The sequence below is a fragment of the Osmerus mordax genome, chromosome 6, assembly GCF_038355195.1.
Source record: "Osmerus mordax isolate fOsmMor3 chromosome 6, fOsmMor3.pri, whole genome shotgun sequence".
Lineage (NCBI taxonomy): Eukaryota > Metazoa > Chordata > Actinopteri > Osmeriformes > Osmeridae > Osmerus > Osmerus mordax.
The window spans coordinates 11,245,602-11,265,684 of record NC_090055.1 but is presented as its reverse complement, the minus strand read 5'-3'; the positions used below and the strand labels follow the sequence as shown (position 1 = coordinate 11,265,684).

The 20,083-nt window shown below is 42.7% G+C and overlaps 1 protein-coding gene across 2 annotated transcripts; it reads left to right on the top strand.

The window, feature by feature from the left end:
- The first annotated feature begins 2,074 nt into the window (after positions 1-2,074).
- On the top strand, positions 2,075-18,196 carry sntb1 (syntrophin, basic 1). 2 transcript variants are annotated; one of them, XM_067237987.1, is made up of 7 exons: positions 2,075-2,782; positions 7,863-8,079; positions 10,561-10,768; positions 12,665-12,801; positions 14,779-14,975; positions 17,232-17,464; positions 18,107-18,196. In XM_067237987.1, exons 1-7 carry the CDS (start codon positions 2,257-2,259, stop codon positions 18,194-18,196), a joined length of 1,608 nt encoding a protein of 535 aa, XP_067094088.1. In that variant the 5' UTR covers positions 2,075-2,256. The 2 variants fall into 2 exon arrangements, with proteins under 2 accessions (XP_067094088.1, XP_067094087.1); XM_067237986.1 differs by having other exon boundaries at positions 2,076-2,782; positions 18,104-18,196.
- The last annotated feature ends 1,887 nt before the right edge of the window (positions 18,197-20,083 follow it).

The window sequence follows — 20,083 nt, the reverse complement described above, 5'->3', positions numbered from 1 at the left end:
GCATGTTTCCTGTTGTTTTATAACACCAAGATACTGTTGAACAGGCAAGCTATGTTTCAGTATTCTTTTTTAATAAACATCTCTCCTCCATCCTTCTTCTCTCTCAATTGTAGTTCCACAGTGGATCACCCATAAAGCCTGGCCAACAAAACCAGATAGATTTATTGCAATCTTAACTTATACATTTGACTTGAAATCTTTATTTTCTTCCTAGGACAAAAACATGATCATTCACCGTGGGCCAGGATTCCTGTGCTGGATTTACCTTGTGGAATCATGGAGTAGTCCATAAGGTGTTGGTGTACTGTGTTTCTTAATGGATACAATTCATAAAACATATGAGTCAGTTGATACAGAGGAGTACTGAAGGGGAAGGGTGGAGGGGGGGGGGGGTTAGTCCCTATGATGAGAGATTTACATTTACATTTAGTCATTTAGCAGACGCTCTTATCCAGAGCGACTTACAGTAAGTACAGGGACATTCCCCCCGAGGCAAGTAGGGTGAAGTGCCTTGCCCAAGGACACAATGTCAGTTGGCATGACTGGGAATCGAACTGGCAACCTTCGGATTACTAGCCCGCTTCCCTCACCGCTCAGCCACCTGACTCCCTGATGGGGTCCTAACTATTACATTTTTTACCTCAGGGTAAACTACTTTGTAGATAGGTGGTATAATGATTGTACCCTTTTGCTAAAGAATATTTCCTGACTGCATTCTACCTAAATGAATTATTGATAATGAACTTCAGTGTTTTTGTTTGTTTGCTAGGTCATTACCACAACAAAGAATTTTACGTTTTGTTTGATATTTCATTCGCATATAAAAATATAAGGCATTCGATGCCTCATTAGACTAAAATGCTTATTCTTGGAATCTCACATTTCTCTAATTTCTTCCTACTATATGACTTAGTATACCTACATCATTAATGCTTTAGTGTTGCCTTCATTTTGTTATGAAGTTTTAAGTTTGCAAAGCAGTGTCAAGTCCATGACCAGATACAAATTCACTATAGGGCATTTTCATTTTCCTAATTAGCTAGTCATCTGATATCAATTTTGACAACAGAAGTGGAGAGAAATTATCTGATTACTTAATAATTGTTACACACAAGCTGAGTAACACATATTTATACCTCTGCAACAGAAAGAAAATCACTGAATAATTCACGAGGAGGAGAGTACAAAGGACCCAGGGGATATGGAGAGGGCAAAGACTTTGAAGACTCCAGGATAGATTTAGCTTGTTTCCCAATTCAATATGTGAATTTCTTACATTGCCACTACTTGATATTAATAGGAATCTGTCTGTGTTTTATTCCCGTGAAACAATTAACTTTTCAGTTCAGCCAAACAGACTACAGTACCAAATTGGCATGATATCTAAGAAGAACTAAGCCGGTCCTCTTGTAAATGAGGACCCTATGGGCCACAATGAGGCCTATACGGTTCATATTGAATGAGAGAACACCCCAATTAACCTAATAGCAGTATATGCCTAAAATGTTAGTTGATGTTTGTGTTGAGTTGATGTTAGAGTCTTGTTTTCCGTACAGAATCAGAACCCATGAGTATACAACTCATTATGTTTATTTGCATGCTGGAGTGATGTTTAGATATCCGTCGTCTCTCCTCAATCACCATAAGATGGCGCAAATATACTGCTCGAGAGTGTCCCTTCTTCCCTTTAAAACACTAGTGTGCTATCATTATATTTTACTCTACTGTTGTTCAGACTAGAAAGACAGAGACGCTGCATCGAATGTTTGACGTCAAAACAATGCGCTATAGGTCTGTAGGCACAAAACAATGAATAGACCTGGAATAACATTGACATTGAGAGATCCAAGTCGGTCACCTCAAACTCTTTACAAGTCTCAGCTGTCCCAACCAGCATGGGCGCATTCCTTTGCTTGCGCGTCGACGTCTGAATGAGCAGCATGCTGTTGGCCTCTATTGGGCTTTTATTATTGTGGTATTGCTGTGTTCACAAAGTCGACTTTAATTCACATGAAAATATTGCAAATATCACTTTAACACGGTAGCGCGCGAGAAATGTCTTATTTGCTTACAGTGGGATTGCCCAACGGAGTTGCTCCACCCAAAAGAGGATATGGGGCTTGTTGAAGCGGACTAGTGGTAACGTGCCAGAAAGAGCTGAACGGGACGGAACACTCTTGAACTGTTGAAGTTCTGGGGCAAAGTCCTGAGTGAAAGTGTATAATAATCACATGGCATTTTAAGAATGCGCCAAAGATGGCGGTAGCTACAGCGGTTTCTGGGCGCAGAGTGCATAAAAGTGGATTTCTGGAGGTTTTGGTAAAGGACCGATGGCACAAAGTTTTGGTCAACTTGAACGAAGAAGCCCTCACGTTGAGTTGTGAGGATCTGGGAGAGAATGTGAACTTAAACGGCATCACCAACGGGTCATACGGGAACAACACAAGCCACCCCGGTCCCACTAGCAGTCCCAAAACTGCGGTGCGGACAGCTTTCACGGATTTACCGGAGCAAGTGCCAGAAGCGATCGCCAACCGTAAAAGATGTGTCCAAGTCATAAAACAAGAGGTCGGGGGACTTGGGATCAGCATCAAGGGCGGTAAAGAGAATAAAATGCCTATTTTAATAAGCAAGATTTTCAAAGGTCTAGCAGCGGATCAAACTCAAGCGTTGTATGTGGGAGACGCTATTCTGACGGTTAACGGGGCAAACCTACGGGATGCCACGCACGACGAGGCGGTGCAAGCGCTTAAACGAGCTGGGAAAGAGGTGACACTAGAAGGTGAGACAATAATTATATTTAATAGGCCTACGTGAGTCTATTTTGTCTTAAGGTTTGTATGCAGAAACATGTGGGTAAAGTATTAGATACAGAGCCTTTTTTGTCATGCTATACCAAAACATCTAAATAAGTTTATTTGAATAATGATTTAAAAACACTGCAAACCATTACCATTGGCATATCCGCCAAGGCGACTCAATAGAAAGTGTAGAATCAAATCCCATGATGTCGGGAAATGTGCAGGTGTTGAATACTTGAGATTTCTGAGAAAATCTTGCATTGACAATGTTGAGCTATGATTTGAGAAAAACTGTACACACAATCCCACCCGCGCATATAATTTTTGTTTTTCAAACGATCCCGAGTTATACAGCACATCACCAGCTATATCTACTAGCTCAAAGATCAACGTTGAGATTCTTTTTATAAAGAATAAACACCACGATGACTTTCCTCTGAGCTTCAGTGATTATCGCAGCAAGAGGAAGTCCTTGCAGCGACCTAAGAGACCGTGTAGATAAGAGGCTATCAACATGTATAATTATGAGCCTTGAAATCTCCTCTTCATAAACTGTAGCAGTAAAGATGAAAAACGTAATATCTGTACACTCTGTGTTTGTGACTGTAAGGGTAATCCATTTGAATGAAATGTTATCGGGATGCACAGTGGTAACAGACAATAGGCCTACACACAGTTTAGTAAGAATGTAATACACTCAGTTTAACAAGTAGCCCTGGTAAAACCGAGTTATAAAAAGATGTGGAAACGTGAAGTCCCTGTCCCCAAGGACAGAAGTTGTTTTGCTGTTTGCAACACAAGGAAAACTCATCATCCACTGTAGCACAGGACATGGCTTACTGCATGACTGGACAGGAAACTTACAGTGTCTTTATTTCTCTGTGTCTCTCTCAAATACACACAACACAAACGCACTAGTAGGTATCCACAAGTTTCATTTCACAATCATCCGTAAATGAATCACCATCCTGTGACCTCTTTGTACCAAATTGAACTTAGGTTTCAGCCAACATTGGCTCAGATGGAAAGTTCAAATCTTCCCAAATCTCCCCAGTCTCAGACAAGACTACTCACTGTGGTCACCAAACCACCTCTGCTGCATTTGCATTGAGGCCTGACTGTCCTGTGTGTCATCGTGCTGGTCTGTGAGAGGTGCAGAGCCTGTTTAGGCTAGACAGTAAGTGACTGGCAGTGTGTCATGAGAGGAAGTCGTCTCACCACACCTGGGCACCTCTCAGTGAGTTGACTATGAAACTTTTAGGCTGTGAGGCCTGTATGGTGGTGATCTGGCTGCTGTTCAGACGCTTGCTGGTGGGACAGGACCAGCTAGGTGTCATCAAGCAAGGTATTGAACCCCTCTCCGCTCCTGCTTGGTGGTACTACTGTAGCAGTAGTGCAGTGTTGGGTCATGTTTTCAGTCAACTTGCCTGGCTGATTCAAGGTAACCAGCATTGTCTTTGTGGCATAGCTTTTTTTTGTTGCCACTACCTTGTCATCACCTGGCCAAGTAGATGCTTAGAGCAGCAGGTGTGATTAAAGATCTATTTCCTTCAAGCGTATCTTGAGCTTGTTCATGCCTGGACGTGGTTTCTCACTCCCACGGAACTCTGACGTTCATTCATGGGAAGAGGGTTCGTTAAAAAACTAAACAATGCTTTGTTGATATGTGTATAGTTTACTTGAATGGTTGGATGTTGAAATGTTGAAGATGTTGTTGATTCATGGTTGTGTTCATTTCTAACTCTAGGATCTCCGAGGTTAGGTAAGGTGAGGCTAACTGAGTACAGTTTGAGTTGTGGAAAAGGATATCTTGAAGTTCTGTTTCCAAAGGTCATTTGTGCTGTTCCGCTGCTTCCATTCTGAAGGACGTAAAGAAAGAGGGCCGTGTTGCAATTACAGATTTTTAGAGAAGTTTATTTATTTTCCTCCTCCAGAGGTTACTTGTCAAATTCACTGCTTTTCCTCTCTGAATTTAATGAGGAGTGTTTCTCTCTCTTTTCCCCCCTGTGCTCCCTGACAAAGAGTTTCATTCTTCACAAATCTATCAAGCTCTAATGACTGTGACTGGTTAGAAGGGGTGCACAAAGGCTCGGCCATTGAATACGCCTGATGTGAGAGAGAGAGTTCACTGTTATTTTAGAGGGAAACACAAAATTCTAAAAGGTTCCTCTGTTTGGGATTGTACTGTACTTTAGAAGGAATGTATTACTCCAATAATTTTGGGATTTGTCATTGAATGTGTATCTGAGCAGCTGAAGTTCACTAATACGTTTCACTCTCGACTGCAACGGCTTCCCTGAACAAGGGTTTTATAAAGATGACAGAGTGTGGCTAATGACCGTCCCTTCCACATCACGTGCACTACATGAGCTGAAGGAAATGTGTGGGTGAGAAGATGTGTTTGTCTTACATAAAAACAAAAACAAAACCCTCCTTACACTTTTAGAAGAATTTCTGTAACTTTCCCAGGTAGTAGAAAAGTTTGTTTCACATTCTGTAATCAGAAAGACTTTATGTATATTGAAGTATATGTTTCCACATTTATCATGAGTTAGCTCAACAGACTCTGTAGAGAAACATATTCAGGCACTGTTGTTGGGGAATACTGTAGAACTGCATACATTTACACAGGGGACATGTACACACACTGTGATAATCATCAACATATGGACCCTGTCCCTAATGTTTTTTCCTCTGCTGAAATGGAACATTTCTATTTTTTAATCATATTTAACATATGCAAGTGACTGGGTGTTTACCTCACTGGGATTGGTTGAGTTCTGCATCTCATCATTATATTAATATCACAGGCTATTGCCATGTCGTTCCTTCAGAAGAACAGAGCAGAGCGATAACTCTTGGAGCAAAGCAACACTGTATGATACATGTTTATTAAAATGCTCTAGGTCTTTTTATTTTTAGCAGAGAGAGAGAGAGAGTTAGAGAGAAAGGCAAAAGAAAACTACCCATCTGCTTTAATGACTTCAGCCTTGAAACATTCTGAGGATAAATGTACCAATGACACCACTCCAACTAGATAATGTGCCATTGCAGATTCAGCAGTACATTTCTATCATGGGCTGTCAATCTTTATGTCATGTATTGTTTCAGCCAAAAGCATGTTTTCAGTTACGTTTGCCAGATGATATCTAGTCTGTTTTCTCAGATTTACAGGAAAGACAATACATGCATACTAAATCTACGAATATAGATAATCCTGACCTCATTTACTTTCAGATTGGGTGACTATGTCTTTGTGTGGTAGTACTGTAGGATGAGATGTGAAATCATGTCAGAGTGTGTGGGTGTGTGTGTGCCTGATGTCAGTGCCCCGTAATTTGCAGCCGAATTCCCTGTTATTGAGGTTGCAGATCTTCTGTGTATACAGGCCTGACTGATGTGCTAACACAGCAAGCCCATATACAGCAGATTAAAAAGGCTGGTCACCTCATTGGGCCAGTTTTCTCTCGGAATAGTGATGATCTAGTTCAAACTTTAATTCAAAAAGACATCTTTCAGTAATTATGCCGTGTACAGTAGCCTTTTAAACTACACTTTAAAATAAAGTGCCGTTTACCGATTTGTGTTTCATTGATAAATGCTAAATCCACCATTTTCACATAATTGTTTGCGAAACAAATATACTGTATGTATATGGATTTGTTTTGGTGTGAAAGTCATTGGACATGTATGTTTTTTTACAAAAACTGACTAGCCTATATAGATTTTTTTCCAGAATAAATACTTGAACAGACATCACACCCTATCAGTGAGAATAATTGATGTATGAGTAGGTATGCAGCGATTAACCAATTTTACTATTTACCGCGATTAATAATGTCTCGGTTTTGTAGGCTAATCTTAAAGGCCGACTGAGTGTTTCTGTTCTCACTCTAAGAAAGGGACATTATGTTACATTATTTTTCTATGAACAACAGTTGCACAGTGAATAAAATTAATCCAGAGTTTTCTCCTGTTGCTAGCTGATAGTATATGATTTATCATCGCGTGTGTTTATAGTGTACCTACCTTCCATCTGCATAAGGTACATTTCTTGTTTTTGGTTTGTTAATTTGCAAATACAGGCTTTAAAGTATAGAATGTAATTAATGTTATTATTGTGTATCGTTTTTAACACAACCTTAAGTTTTGTTGCAGGCACACACACTATATTGCACTGCACTGTAGGCTACGAAAATGAGCCTAATCCGCGTTATTATTTTAGGCTACTCATCTCAGCTACGCACCAGGATTTACTCCTGTGAAGTGCACCTACAAAAGTAGTTTCATTCATTAATTTACGGTTGTCATTATGTTTTAGTTATTTGGTACTGTATTATTTGGTAACTATGATTTCTGTTTCTAAAGGCAGCAACTGTTAAAAACAAAAGCCACCAAAGAAATGTACAATAAAACCTCACATTTAAGAATGTTCATGTCATTTTATAAATCCCTAATGTTGTGAAATAAATTAATGCATAATAATCGTGAAACCGTGATATTCCTCAGACTATAATCGTACCATCAAAATCTATAATTATTGCATCCCTATAGGTATAAGGGTATGAATGATCTGTATGAAGACTATAAGGAACACTACTACCACCATAGCTATGGGGTGCATTCTGTTAGTTCTTGTTTTGTTTTGCATTGTGTTTTTTCATATGGTTAATGCAGTGCATTCATAAACTCGTGTGAATACCTTGAAGGAAGTATCACATGGTCAAAGCCTTGCGCTAAGGACAGATTAGGTCTGTCATATGGAATATTGCTAATTGGCTCTAAGGCTTTCAGCCAAGATCACTGCCTTCCTCTAAGGTTTTAGGATCAAATCCTACACCTGGATGTGTTCCCATAGGGCGATTTATAGGATGCTACGAAGCTTAACAGTGGTGGCATTGAGTCCCAATATCTTCTCAAACTATAGAAAACCTGATAACACAATACACACAAACTCAAAAAAAGACACACACAGCAGACACAAACTCAAAACCATGAACCCCAACCAGACAACCTCTGTCATATAATTCACTAAAGAACAAAGCCTTTTTGTTGTTGCAGTGAAGTACATGCGTGAAGCCACCCCATACGTGAAGAAGGGGTCCCCCGTGTCAGAGATCGGGTGGGAGACCCCCCCACCAGAGTCCCCACGCCTGGGCAGCCCTCCCAGAGACTCCCCCTGCACCCCAACAATGTCCTTGCAAGGGGACCGAAGGTACATCCCTCTAAAGATGTGCTACATCACCCGGGGGATGGCCGCCCCTGACCCAGAGAACAGGTAAAATACATATCTTAATCCTGGTTTGTACTGTACGCCCTTTGTTGGTCCTCTGCAACTGTATCTCTTCTGCCGACTCTTGTTTCTTCCTCCGTCAGCATTGCTGGACCACTCACTTGGCTGCTTACTGTAAAAACCCTCGCAAGTCCCTGTCGGGATATACCCACGATACTCACTACTCAAGTTCACTGTTTATGGAGGGGGTGGGGAGAGAGGAGAGAGGAATAGAAACAGAGAGAGAGAATGAGAGAGAGATACATAACTTAATTAACTCTAACTCAGATTTTATGCTGCACAATACATTGAGATGAAGCGAAGAAGTTCTTTTTTTGTCTCTGGCTTTTCCGTTGACATGATTAATGTCCGTGACGTGTCGAGATTGGCCTGTTTTTGGAATTGTTTTCATAGTGAGACATTTGTGGCAAAGATTAGATAATTCTTCATAATTTCCTAGTTACTCAGCTTTATAAATAGCAGCGGGGGTGGGGGGGGGGGGGGTGGCTCTATTCACAAGGTGAATCTGCTGTGTATAATTGTCTGCAAATTTGACAATCATTAAAGCACAGCTTGAGTCCTGAATATGTCATCTAGTGTCTCCCTCTTTCGCTCTACTCCTTTGCTCATCTATGTTTGAAGTCTCTTGCGCTTTTCAGTAGGTCAACCTTTCTCACTTCAAAGCTAAATAGGACAACTTCAAAGTCCACGTTTACAATGATTTTGGAGTTTGCCCACGTTGTAGGGCTGCTTAAAACCCGGCCCCAAACCTAAAGTGATTTTGGTCCCAGAGGGAATCACTGAGGAGCTCTTTGTTAGAATCTTCAGCTAACATGCGACAAAAATATTTAAGTTTGATGCCTCAGTTCCTTCATGTCCCCTCACGTACATTTTAATACCGTTTTGCAAGGGTGAACTTTCATTTGTAAAAATTCAATATATAAAAGTGTGGCCCAGAGCTCGGTTTAACCACATCATGAACAGAAATGTCATCACTAAAATGGCCTCCACTGCAACCTGTTTAATGAGAGGCACATTTACAAGACTTTTTAAAACAAAATGTTTCTGTTTAGTTATTTGTTGCTAGCAACACATTATTACTGCTGTATCTGCAGTCGTATACTTACGACCTTAGGTTAAAGAAGTCACTTTGGATAAAGCGTCTGCTAAATGAATAAATGTAAAGAAAGGAGAGATGAGGAAAGGAGAGAGGATGAGATAAGGTAGTGGGAAGAGGAGTATAGGGTGAACAGGAGACAAGAGAACAGGAGAGGAGAGAAGCACCTTCTCTCCTTGAGGTTTACAGCCTACCCCCTGCTATCTCCATCCTATACAGTACTCTATTGTATGTGTCAGTCAGGGTATAGTGTCCCATCTTGTTTAGACTGGGATATATATACATTCTGTTGAACTCATCAGCCACTGATGGCACTAAACATATAACTTGTGAACACTGATATAATTATGTGTTCTTAATAAGAAAATATACAGTATATCAGACTGGAATACAAGTCTGTTTAGGTCTGTCACTATTATGAAGACTAAATCAGCCTACTTTGAATCTACTTCAGATATTGTAATTCCTCAATTGAAAATTTAGGAGAAAGTAATCACACATACAGACAGACAGACAGACAGACAGACAGACACACGCACGCACGCACACACACACACACACACACACACACACACACACACACACACACACACACACACACACATAAACACACACACACACATATAGTCGATGACCAGAAAGGGCAGTAAGGGATTCTTATGCTCCTTGTTCTAATTCAGGCACCATAAACTCAAAGTTACTAGTCATGAGTGTTCCCATATTGGAGCCCCCTCCCCTCCCTCCCATGGTCTGCAGTTAGAGTTTGAAGGGGAGGGGGGAAGGGGGGGATGGAGTCGAGGAGGAGGAGTGGTAAAGGGCAGAGAAGCAGGACAGGAGGCGGAGAGTAGGAGAGAGAGGGACTGGACAATGGGGGAGGGGAAGGAGATGGAAGGTGGAGAGCTCCTTGGGGCCCTTCCAGGAACCTCTCAGTCTGCGCCTTGTGCAAACACTCCAGAGCCAAACTACATCTGGCCGCTTCTGCTACTAAATCTCAAGGCTGCTATTTTTAACATCGGGGAGCACCTGGAGTTAATCTAAAGAATGGTTATTCCAGGTCTCCCTATCAACAGGATAACCATCAACAAACAGTATCTCAATCATTCAAAGGGTCAAAGGGTCTGAGGTGAAAATGGATTGTATCCAAGCTTTCAAGCAATTACGAAATCAATGTTGACTCGAGGTTTCAAGTTAAAAAAAAATCCCTCATCATGTTCGACAGGCATTTACTGTACATGCTTGAGATTGTATGTCTTCAGGGATTGCATCGGACTGTACAGTCAGTCCTTTTAAGCTATCTGTGTGTTCATCTATTTTCAGGCATATTATAGTGTGTGTGTGTGTGGTGACCCAAACACGTCTGTGTGTCCCAGGCAGGTGGAGCTGCATTCTCCTGATGCCAGGCACACAGTGGTGCTGAGGTGCACCGACACCAACTCTGCCCAGGCCTGGTTCTCTGCCATGCACTCAACCACTGCAAACCTGGCAACCAAGGTCATCACAGAGGTCAAGGGGCACACAGGCAGGACGGGCATCGCCGGGAGTCGTGAAATCCGACACTTGGGTTGGCTGGCTGAGAAGGTAGGCATTGTCTATTTGGGTGTCTCCATACTGAATATAATCAAATCCACCAAAGATGATAGGTTTTTCAACACAAGTGTGCTTCAGTCTAATGATTAGTGCTGATGTTCCTGTGCCAGGCTTTTTCTCAAAGCTGTACACCCTTCTCCCTCCAGAAACCACTGAAACTCCCTGTATCCCTCTCCTTGTCATATCAGCCTTTAAATAAATGAGGAAGGAGCACTGTAGTGAGACAGCCAAACCCTTGACAAGATTTCCTACTTCAACCAACTCAAATCCACAATAACTTAAGATTCACATGGTAGGCAGACAGTCTTTGGAACTTCTGACTTGGCACTTGGCCTGCCAAGGTTTCTCTCTGGAAGCATCCAGTCCAGCACCCTTCCAGTAGCTATTGATCCAACGTGTGTTCTCAGCATGATCGGTGGCATTTTTTTCCCCCTACCCTCTAAATCCTCTTTTCATCACTCTCTTATTAGCCAAGTTGGGCTGGAAGGGCAGCCAGGGATGTACAGGGCTCTTCTGCCGGACGGGGCCTTCAGCGGGCTGTGAAGGAGCTTCACCGCACTTCCCAGGGTTTTCTAATGAGGCTCTGTCTCTCTTAGCTTAGCGTCTCTTATTACCGACCTGCCTTGTGCCGTCCGCTTCCAGCCCTGCTCCTCCCAGCTACTGTCCTGATGAATAATTATGAGAGCCAGAGGCCAGGAGCTCTTCAGTCGTGGGGGTGGCCTGGCCAGCGTTGCCGGCCGAGTTGCTGTGAAGTGAAAGCTTTCAACAAGGTCTCGTTTGTGGCTGGGAGGAGGTGGGGGGTAGGGAGTACCACCCTGCCAGAGTCTCCATTTTAGCTGTAGGATGGTGAGCAGACGTTTAAAAGCTCTGCTTGGTGATGAGAGATGACCCAGCAGCCAAAGAGCAGAGGAGTCATTTACTATACATGCCTCCGGTTGGCTCTCTGTAACTGAAGTTTTAAGACTAGTTCTAGGAGATTGTGCATTCCCGTTCCTTATAGACCAGTCGTTTCAGCTTCCCTGCTACTTCTCACTACCATGTGGTAGTGTATATGTGTGCGTGCATGTGTGAGTGTGTGTAAACATGCCTGTGTGTTAACATGTTTCTTGATTTGTATGTAGCATGGCAATGTATGGCTATGATGTTACAGGGCTATGCACACCTAAAGCTTCGTGCTCATAGCTGACTAGGAACTTCAAAGAGAACCAATAGGCTTATGATTCCATGGATTGAGCTACAGCTAAGCTTTTATAATGAGAATTGTTATGCTAGGTATATTATTTCGTGCAAGCCTGTGTTGTATTTGGAGTTCAATTTAGGTTCAGTCAAAAGCTTTTTCCTAATTGGATCACTATACATTTACCAATACTGCTGTTGCTGAACAATACTCACTAGCTCTCTGTCTAGACAGCCTTTGAGGAGCCATCTAAAGTTGATCATGTCTCTAAGGTATCTGCACAGCTTTACCACACTTCATTATAAATCTACTTCCAACTCAGTGAACAACAAACACAATAGAGCGAGCCTTGCATTGTTATGGTCTATGTTTAGAGTCCAATTTCATCTTTTGTGGAAAAAATGTACTGGGAAAGTCTCTTTTCATTACAACACAATGCCTTTAGCGAATAAGGTGGCATTATTGGCCAGAATGCAATCAAAGCTGCCTTAGAGATATGCACCCTGTGTCTTTGCTCACAAACTTTAAAACCTACCCGAGTTAGTGGGCAGTCTTTTGAGAAAGATAATTTGCTGTTTTTATTTGACGGCTGAGGAAATACATATAGGAACACAACTAAGCGTATTTGATTCCCAGACCCAAACTGTCTACCAAGGTTTGTGTACCCTATAGAATAACATAAATCTGGTGTGTGTGTGTGTGTGTTGCAGACCGAGAGTGAAAAGCAGCATTGGAAGCCAGTACTGGTGGTGGTGACAGAGAAGGATCTGCTCCTCTATGACAGCCTTCCCAGGATGAAGGAGGCCTGGCATAGCCCTACACACGCCTACCCCCTGCTAGCTACACGGTAGGCTAAAATGCTAATACACTCCTTTCCCTGATAGTCTGTGGATGTGAGGAGTAAAGCTAACATGCTAAATAACTAATGACATAAGATATATAAGATATATATATAAGCAGTGCCGCTGCTAGCCATTTTGGTGCCCTAAGCATAATTCCTTTATGATGCCCCCCCCTAAAAAAAACGATAGTTTTTGCCAGTTTAACTTTTTATTACCAAACATATAACTCAATACCAATAGCCTAACACAACAGCAGCATCACAATGTAACACCTATTCAGAGGTGATGGTTCTCTGCTGTGTATCTGTCCCTAAACAGCTGGTTGAGGGTGGTTGATCAGGGCTTGGCAGGGACGGACTGGAAGTAAAAATAGGCCCTGGACTTTGATCCAGACCGGCCCACCAGAACCGGCCCCCGTATACGCCACCACAGCTGCCCTGCCAATGCATCCACATTCTGTGTTTGATGTGATGCTAGTTACGGAGTTCCCAACGTAATGCGAGCGCGCAACACGCGCGAGCGAAAAATGTTGGCCTTTATTTGAGCGCAAAATAGTTTTGGAGCTTCATGTAAAATAAACAGCCGTTTTTCAATTGGTAAAACCTTGTCTAGTGAAGGTGATGTATTTTTGTCTCTTAATGCTTCAGCCCCACCCTTACGTTTCTAAAGCATCATAGAATGTAAAGTAAAGTAACAGCTAGCTGGCGTCATTGTAAAATGCATAGATAATGTTTAACAGTAAAATCTCAATTTAGCTTGCACCTAACATATTTGAATGTGCTAACATTAGCAATAACGTCAGCTAGTTCGAGGTGTATGCATAGGCTAAACATTAAATTAGCAGCACATTTCCCGTATTTAACAATGATTAAACATGGACTTACCTGAAAGTGATGCACGGGCATCATTTCGCAGTTTCTTTCTCTTTCTTATTTCTGCCCCTGACTCCTCTTGTCTTTTTGAGGCCATTTTCGAAAAGTTGACCCTACTGTCAAAGTTCGTCAGGCCACTGAGATAGGACAGGGCACCCAAGGCGAGCTTGGGAAGTTGAGTGTGTATTTGTTGTTGTTTTTCTTTTGGGGGGGGGGGGGGGGGGGGCACCATCGTAACTTTTTTTGAGCAATTAAATATATCTCTTGTTCTGCCTGTTTTATGACATACATGCCTAAAAGGTGCCTAATATTTATATACTGATAATATCGGCATTATAATTATTAGTACTATGATGATTTTTGCGTTGGCAATTCTTTGGTGCCCCCTCAGGACTTGGTGCCCTACGCACAGCGCGTAGTGCGCGTTATGGGAGCGGCGGTACTGTATATGAGATTGCCCAAACACAGTTTGGGCAAACCAGACACTAGTTTGGTTTGCCTGACAAAGACTAACATGTTTACGTGTGAGAGGTAAAGATACAAGGAAGATGGCTAGCAAAACTCAACAATAGCCAGGCTCTTCTCTAATGAGTGGACAGTTCTGTTTTTCTTGACTGTAGATCTTCTTTTCAGTTCTGTTATGTTGTAGAATTGCAATGAGTCATAAAGTGACTGAAAGAGATATACACCAAAATGAATGACGGCCTCCTAAAGACATCTTTAATAGTCATTCTGAATTTTTGAATTGTGTGCCCACTAAACTGGAAAGTCCTTCCCCAGCCAGCAGTCAGAAAATAAAATTAACAAATTTGCCTACTGCTTGTACACTGTACCTTAGTTGTCAATTACATCTAATATCAATACCTACAACATAGGCTAATGCCAGTAGCTTCGCAGTTACAGTAATACACACAGCCCTGCCACACGGCAGGCTAATGTAATAAGAAACACAGTACACAAACCTCTTGCTATCTATACGGTATCACGAACGGCAACACCTCGTTCGTTACATGGTTGGCTAACACACAACGCCGCTACAGTTGACCATATTGACGTCTGTAAACTTGAGATATGATGTCTTACAGTGTGACTCTGTATGTGTGTTCTCAGGCTGGTCCACTCCGGCCCAGACCGAGGCTCCCCCCAGCCAGGTCTGGAGCTGTCTTTTGCTACGCGAACGGGGACCAGGCTGGGCATTGAGGCTCACCTCTTCAGGGCGGAGACCTGCAAGGACCTATCGCTGTGGACCAGGCACATTGTGACCGGGTGCCACGCTTCTGCTGAGATGATCAAGGAAGTCACAACAAGTAGGTCTTCCTCAAATATATTTGACCTGTGCAGCACACACCCACACAGACACACACATACGCACGCACACACACAGACACACACATAGGCACGTACACAAACGCATTCGCTGTATACACATTCTTCACAGTAAATGAGGCAAGGCCACTGTCTTTGAAGTCACATTCATTTTAACAACCGGCAGTACATACCTATCATTTTCTTTAGCGGGGTTAGGTCACAAGAGAACAGGGATCCCCAGTCCCATTCTCTGAGGTAAAAAAGTGGACATTGGTGCTTTCTCTACCATAAGGGAAACATTGACAAAGAAGGGTGTATTTTTAGAATGGAATGCCAGTGTGTGTCAGTGGTGGGCACTGGGCTCTGGTAAACCAACTGGCCTGGGAACTCCTCTAGTTTATCCCCCTCAGGGTCCTTTCTCCTCACTATAAACACACTATTGTACACAATCTCTCTTTCTTTCTCTCCCCTCCCCAAATTTTTCGGAGTATTTCCTTATTTATTTAGGTTTATGTGCTCTGTTTCTTCCCTCCAACCAACCTTTTTTTGTATCCCCCTCTGGTAATGACATACTGATATTCCTGTTTAAATGATATTCCAGAATTTCTCCCCAGTTTTAATAATCACAATCTTTCAATAATCAATCTCTTTTGTCAGACCAGTCTTATATGTTTATTAAAATGATTGGCAATGTTACTAATATTTCCTCTACGTGAGATTTCACTGCATAATGGTCCGGGGAAATTTTTAAAGGAAAATAAAAAAAATTGGAACTAGGCCCATAATTCCATCACATACAGTGCTGTACAAACAATCAGTTGCCTAGGTAAACAGTGTTTTATTCTAACTAGAGCCAGTGAAGGTGATTTGAGACAAGGCTTTTGAGGTGAGCTCGGATTAAAGAACTATAAGTTTCTGCCCGTAAATAATCTTTTTATGGAGTCTGGTCGTCATAGCAACCCAACCTGATCCTCCTAGCTGGAGGAGGTCTGTGCCCCCCTCTCTAGCTGTCGAACGAGGCTGAAAGAAGGCTCTTTGTTCTAGGCTGAAAGCGCCTGTGTGTGAAGCCCCTCTGGTGGGATGGACCAGGTAGGGACCAGGATGACAGGCACCAGAGACTAGGGTAGGATATCCATATTGTGACTCTCAACAAAAACAAAACGTATGACCTGAAACCTGTCATAAACTTCTTGTTTGGGAAAAGACTCCCAATCTTTTATTTAGATTGTGCCCTTCAGCCGTCTGTAAGTTCTTAGTGAGAGAAAATAGTCTAAAACTATCTCTCACTCACACACACACCCTCACACGTGCAGACACACACGCGTGCACAAACACACACACACAGAAGACAAAGTCGTCCGAAGCAGCATTGTGCCTGTTATCAGCGCTGCGGTCTGGCTTGGCTTTGGACAAAAGACTTTGGACGAGAAGGAAGAGGTGCAAACAGTAAGCCGCGCTACTACACAGCCATGGGAGTGATTTGCTGAGCTTTACCAGGACAAACGTTAAGTAGTTGCAAAAGTAGTGTGTTGACATCCAGAGAATGGAGATGGTAAATCCTCCTTTCAGCAACAGAGATATTGTCAGATGAGCTGTGCTGAGGTGGTAATTGAAAGCATGGGAATAGGGATATTGGATACCCTTGAGAGGTGAGAGAGAGCATTCTTTAAAGACATGGACTGGAAGGGATACTGTATTTGAACTCAACATAGTTGAAGAGTCGATGACTCAACACTTAGTGTAGGCCTACTGTAAATTGGGATGTTATTTACAAGTCACGTGTGTCGTTTGTCGAACTGTAACACAACCACGTCTGGTACATTTAGACAATTAGCAGACGCTCTTATCCAGAGCGACTTACAGTAAGTACAGGGACATTCCCCCCGAGGCAAGTAGGGTGAAGTGCCTTGCCCAAGGACACAACGTCAGTTGGCATGACCGGGAATCGAACTAGCAACCTTCGGATTACTAGCCCGATACCCTCACCGCTCAGCCACCTGGTACAGGAAGGAACACATGTGCCTTGTGACGACTTGATATTTACATTGTGGGAACATTGTTTTAGGATTGTACAGCCCTGCTGCAATCGAGAATCGCACGCATATTTGTTTGTTCAGTCTTTTTCTAGTTTGTTCTTTCATTCACCTGCTTACTCGCCCGCCGATTATCGAATCATTCCTTAACTCTTTCATCCTCATGAGGTTTCTGCTTTGTGATGACGATTCCCACTGTTTTGCCGTCTGTCCACTGCCCAGGCTGCATGTACCAGGGGAGGGAGTGTCGTCTGGTTATCCACTATGAGCAGGGCTTCTCCGTGCTGGCCGAGCTCCAGCAGGACCCCGGGGAGGACCAGGTAGACCAGGGGCTCCCGGGGGACAGCAGCCAGATCCCACCCCTCCTGAGCTACCCCTTCGAGAAGCTCAAGATGTCCTCCGACGACGGAGTCAGGATGCTCTTCCTGGACTTTGGAGGGAAAGAGGGGGAAATTGTGAGTGTGGGTCGATCAAATGAGTATATCAGTGGTTCTTAATTATCTAGCTCACAAATGGAATCATGCCACATGTACATGTGCTGTATGAAACAGAGGAGCAGAAACACGTTGTTTCAATTATTACTGTGGAAAACTCTATGACTCATGTTTTGTGAAAAGTGCTCTAGCTACTACATGCAAACAGTGGAACTTCACATTTTCCACGGACATAATCCCCTATAGGTTACTTAGGCAGGATATGATTCATGGTTGTATTCAGATCCTGCTCAGCTGGTCGCTGTGCACATAAAACAGCCTTGTTCCTATGTGACATGTGAGCACAACCAAGTAGTGGTTGGCCAAGTAGTCAAGTTGGGACGTTCACCCTGTTAACGTAGTGGTGCACAGCAGAACCAACCACACATACTGTATAATTCAATTCAATGAAATTGAATTGCTTGTAATGAGTTTAGATGATTATCCTGTTTGTGTTTAGGATTAGGCTTGATCAGACACAGGTCTAATATGTGTCTGGCCAACCCGCTCAACCAAGTAAATGGAAAGACAACAACTAGCTCTCTTTATTTATCTATGAAGAATTCCAAGGTGTTACATGCATGATGTAATCCTGTAATGTTTTCACTCTGAACTCTCCAGCAGCTGGACCTCCACTCATGCCCGAAACCCATCGTCTTCATCCTACACTCCTTCCTGTCCGCCAAGATCGCCAGGCTCGGCCTGGTAGCCTGAGGGGGGGGGGGGGCATTCCAGACCTGGATCAAAGAAGAATGGAGAGAGGGAGAAGAACAGACAGAAGGGATAGAGGAGAACAGACAACCCCACCTAGACACTGGGTCTGTATCAGACTTATGGTTTGGAATCTGTGCTTGGTTGAGTTTGTCTGGTACATTGGATCCAACGGCAAAGTCTTAGCCCTACAGTCCTTGTCACTCGTCCAACAGCTTCAGTTGTTTATCTGTAGAAACACATGCATCACCAATGAAATGACACACAGTGAGTCCGTAAACAATCATTGACACAGTTTAAGTGTTTTGTTTAAATCCTACACTGTAAAAGAACACTAATCTTTTGTTTTGGTACTAAATATACTGGAAGTATTATTTAGCAGCCATCCAATTCTAATTCTACATTTTTTTGTTAATTCAGCACTTACTGTTAAAATCTGAAGATTTAGCGTGTTGTAAAAGGCTGCTTGAAATGTGTAATTGTCTGATGCCTTTGGCAGCTATGATGCAGAAGTATAGGTTTAGTAAAGGTTTAGTTTTAACCTTGGTTAATGCACATAAATACATATTTAAAATTTGTATTGGTTTGTCTGTGTGTCATTGAAGTATTGTCTTAATAGATGGAAACATCACAAGGCACAAAGCCCCACCAACAAACCAACAACAGACCTTGAAAACACCAAGTAAACACTGACACATTTTCAAGAGTCTGCAGTGGCAGCAGTTCATTATTCTCCGTTGTTGAGAGACAAGTGGAAGGAATTCTTTTGAAGCCATCCAAAACTCATAAGTGCTCTTAAGCTGCCTATGGCTTTATTGAACACCTTCCCCAAAAAGCATTGGTCGCCTTCAAACAAAGAGTTAAATTTGGCAAGTTGCAAAATGCCTACACGTATACACTCAAACACACACATCCATCTATCTTGGCTACAACAGTGTGTTTACATGCCCAGGTCTGAACAATGAGAAAGTATCAGCCACACAAACTATTGTTGAGTGTAAGAGAGGCCCTGTCCATAGCTCAGAGCCATAATTCAGAAGGGGCCATTCACACACACACACACACACACACACACACACACACACACACAGTGGCATTGAAAGACTGGGAATGTCAAAGTTCTAAATCAAGAGAGGTCTGTAGGAATTCCAATCAGCAATTAGCATGGTCTTTGTTGGACGCTGAGGGCCCCCACGAAAGCCTGGGTACATGGTGTCTGTGTGTGTGTGCATGTTTGTGTGTGTGTGTTTCTGACTGTATGGGTTTGGTTGAGGAGGGGGCTTGGCAACTCTGTCAGATGCCTTTTGTCTCATCTCAGACTGTTCCAACTGCATTCCTGACAAGCTGACAGGTTCAGACAGGCTGTTGCACACTTCCACCAGAAGTGATTGTCAAGTGTAGCCTCAGAGGGTCTTGGGTTCAATACAGTTAGCAACTGTATATACTGTAGTTCACTACTGAACACACAATAATTAGAGACTATGGTATTATCTCCACTGGTATTTACTTAAAAATACAAGGTGAAAGTAACATGTTTACATTTACATTTAGTCATTTAGCAGACGCTCTTAACCAGAGCGACTTACAGTAAGTACAGGGACATTCCCCCCGAGGCAAGTAGGGTGAAGTGCCTTGCCCAAGGACACAACGTCAGTTTGCACGGCCGGTAATCGAACTGGCAACCTTCAGATTACCAGCCCGCTTCCCTAACCGCTCAGCCACCTGACTCCCTGGATGTTGACATCCAATTTACAACAAATTTGTAAACCTATGACATATGTATAGTCCCTCACCAATTAACAAACAATGAATTGTATGATAACCAACCAGAATTGTACAGTCACAGAAGAAAAATCCCAGCCAGCATGATTGCATGTTGGTCTTTCATGA

What these genes read in the sequence shown, in the direction of transcription:
- sntb1 (XM_067237986.1), top strand. Translation starts at nt 2,257, where the DNA reads ATGGCGGTAGCTACAGCGGTTTCTGGGCGCAGAGTGCATAAAAGTGGA. An exon ending in GAAAGAGGTGACACTAGAAG is followed by an intron (nt 2,783 to 7,862) that starts GTGAGACAATAA and finishes TTGTTGTTGCAG; the next exon opens with TGAAGTACATGCGTGAAGCC. An exon ending in GAGGGAAAGAGGGGGAAATT is followed by an intron (nt 17,465 to 18,103) that starts GTGAGTGTGGGT and finishes TGAACTCTCCAG; the next exon opens with CAGCTGGACCTCCACTCATG.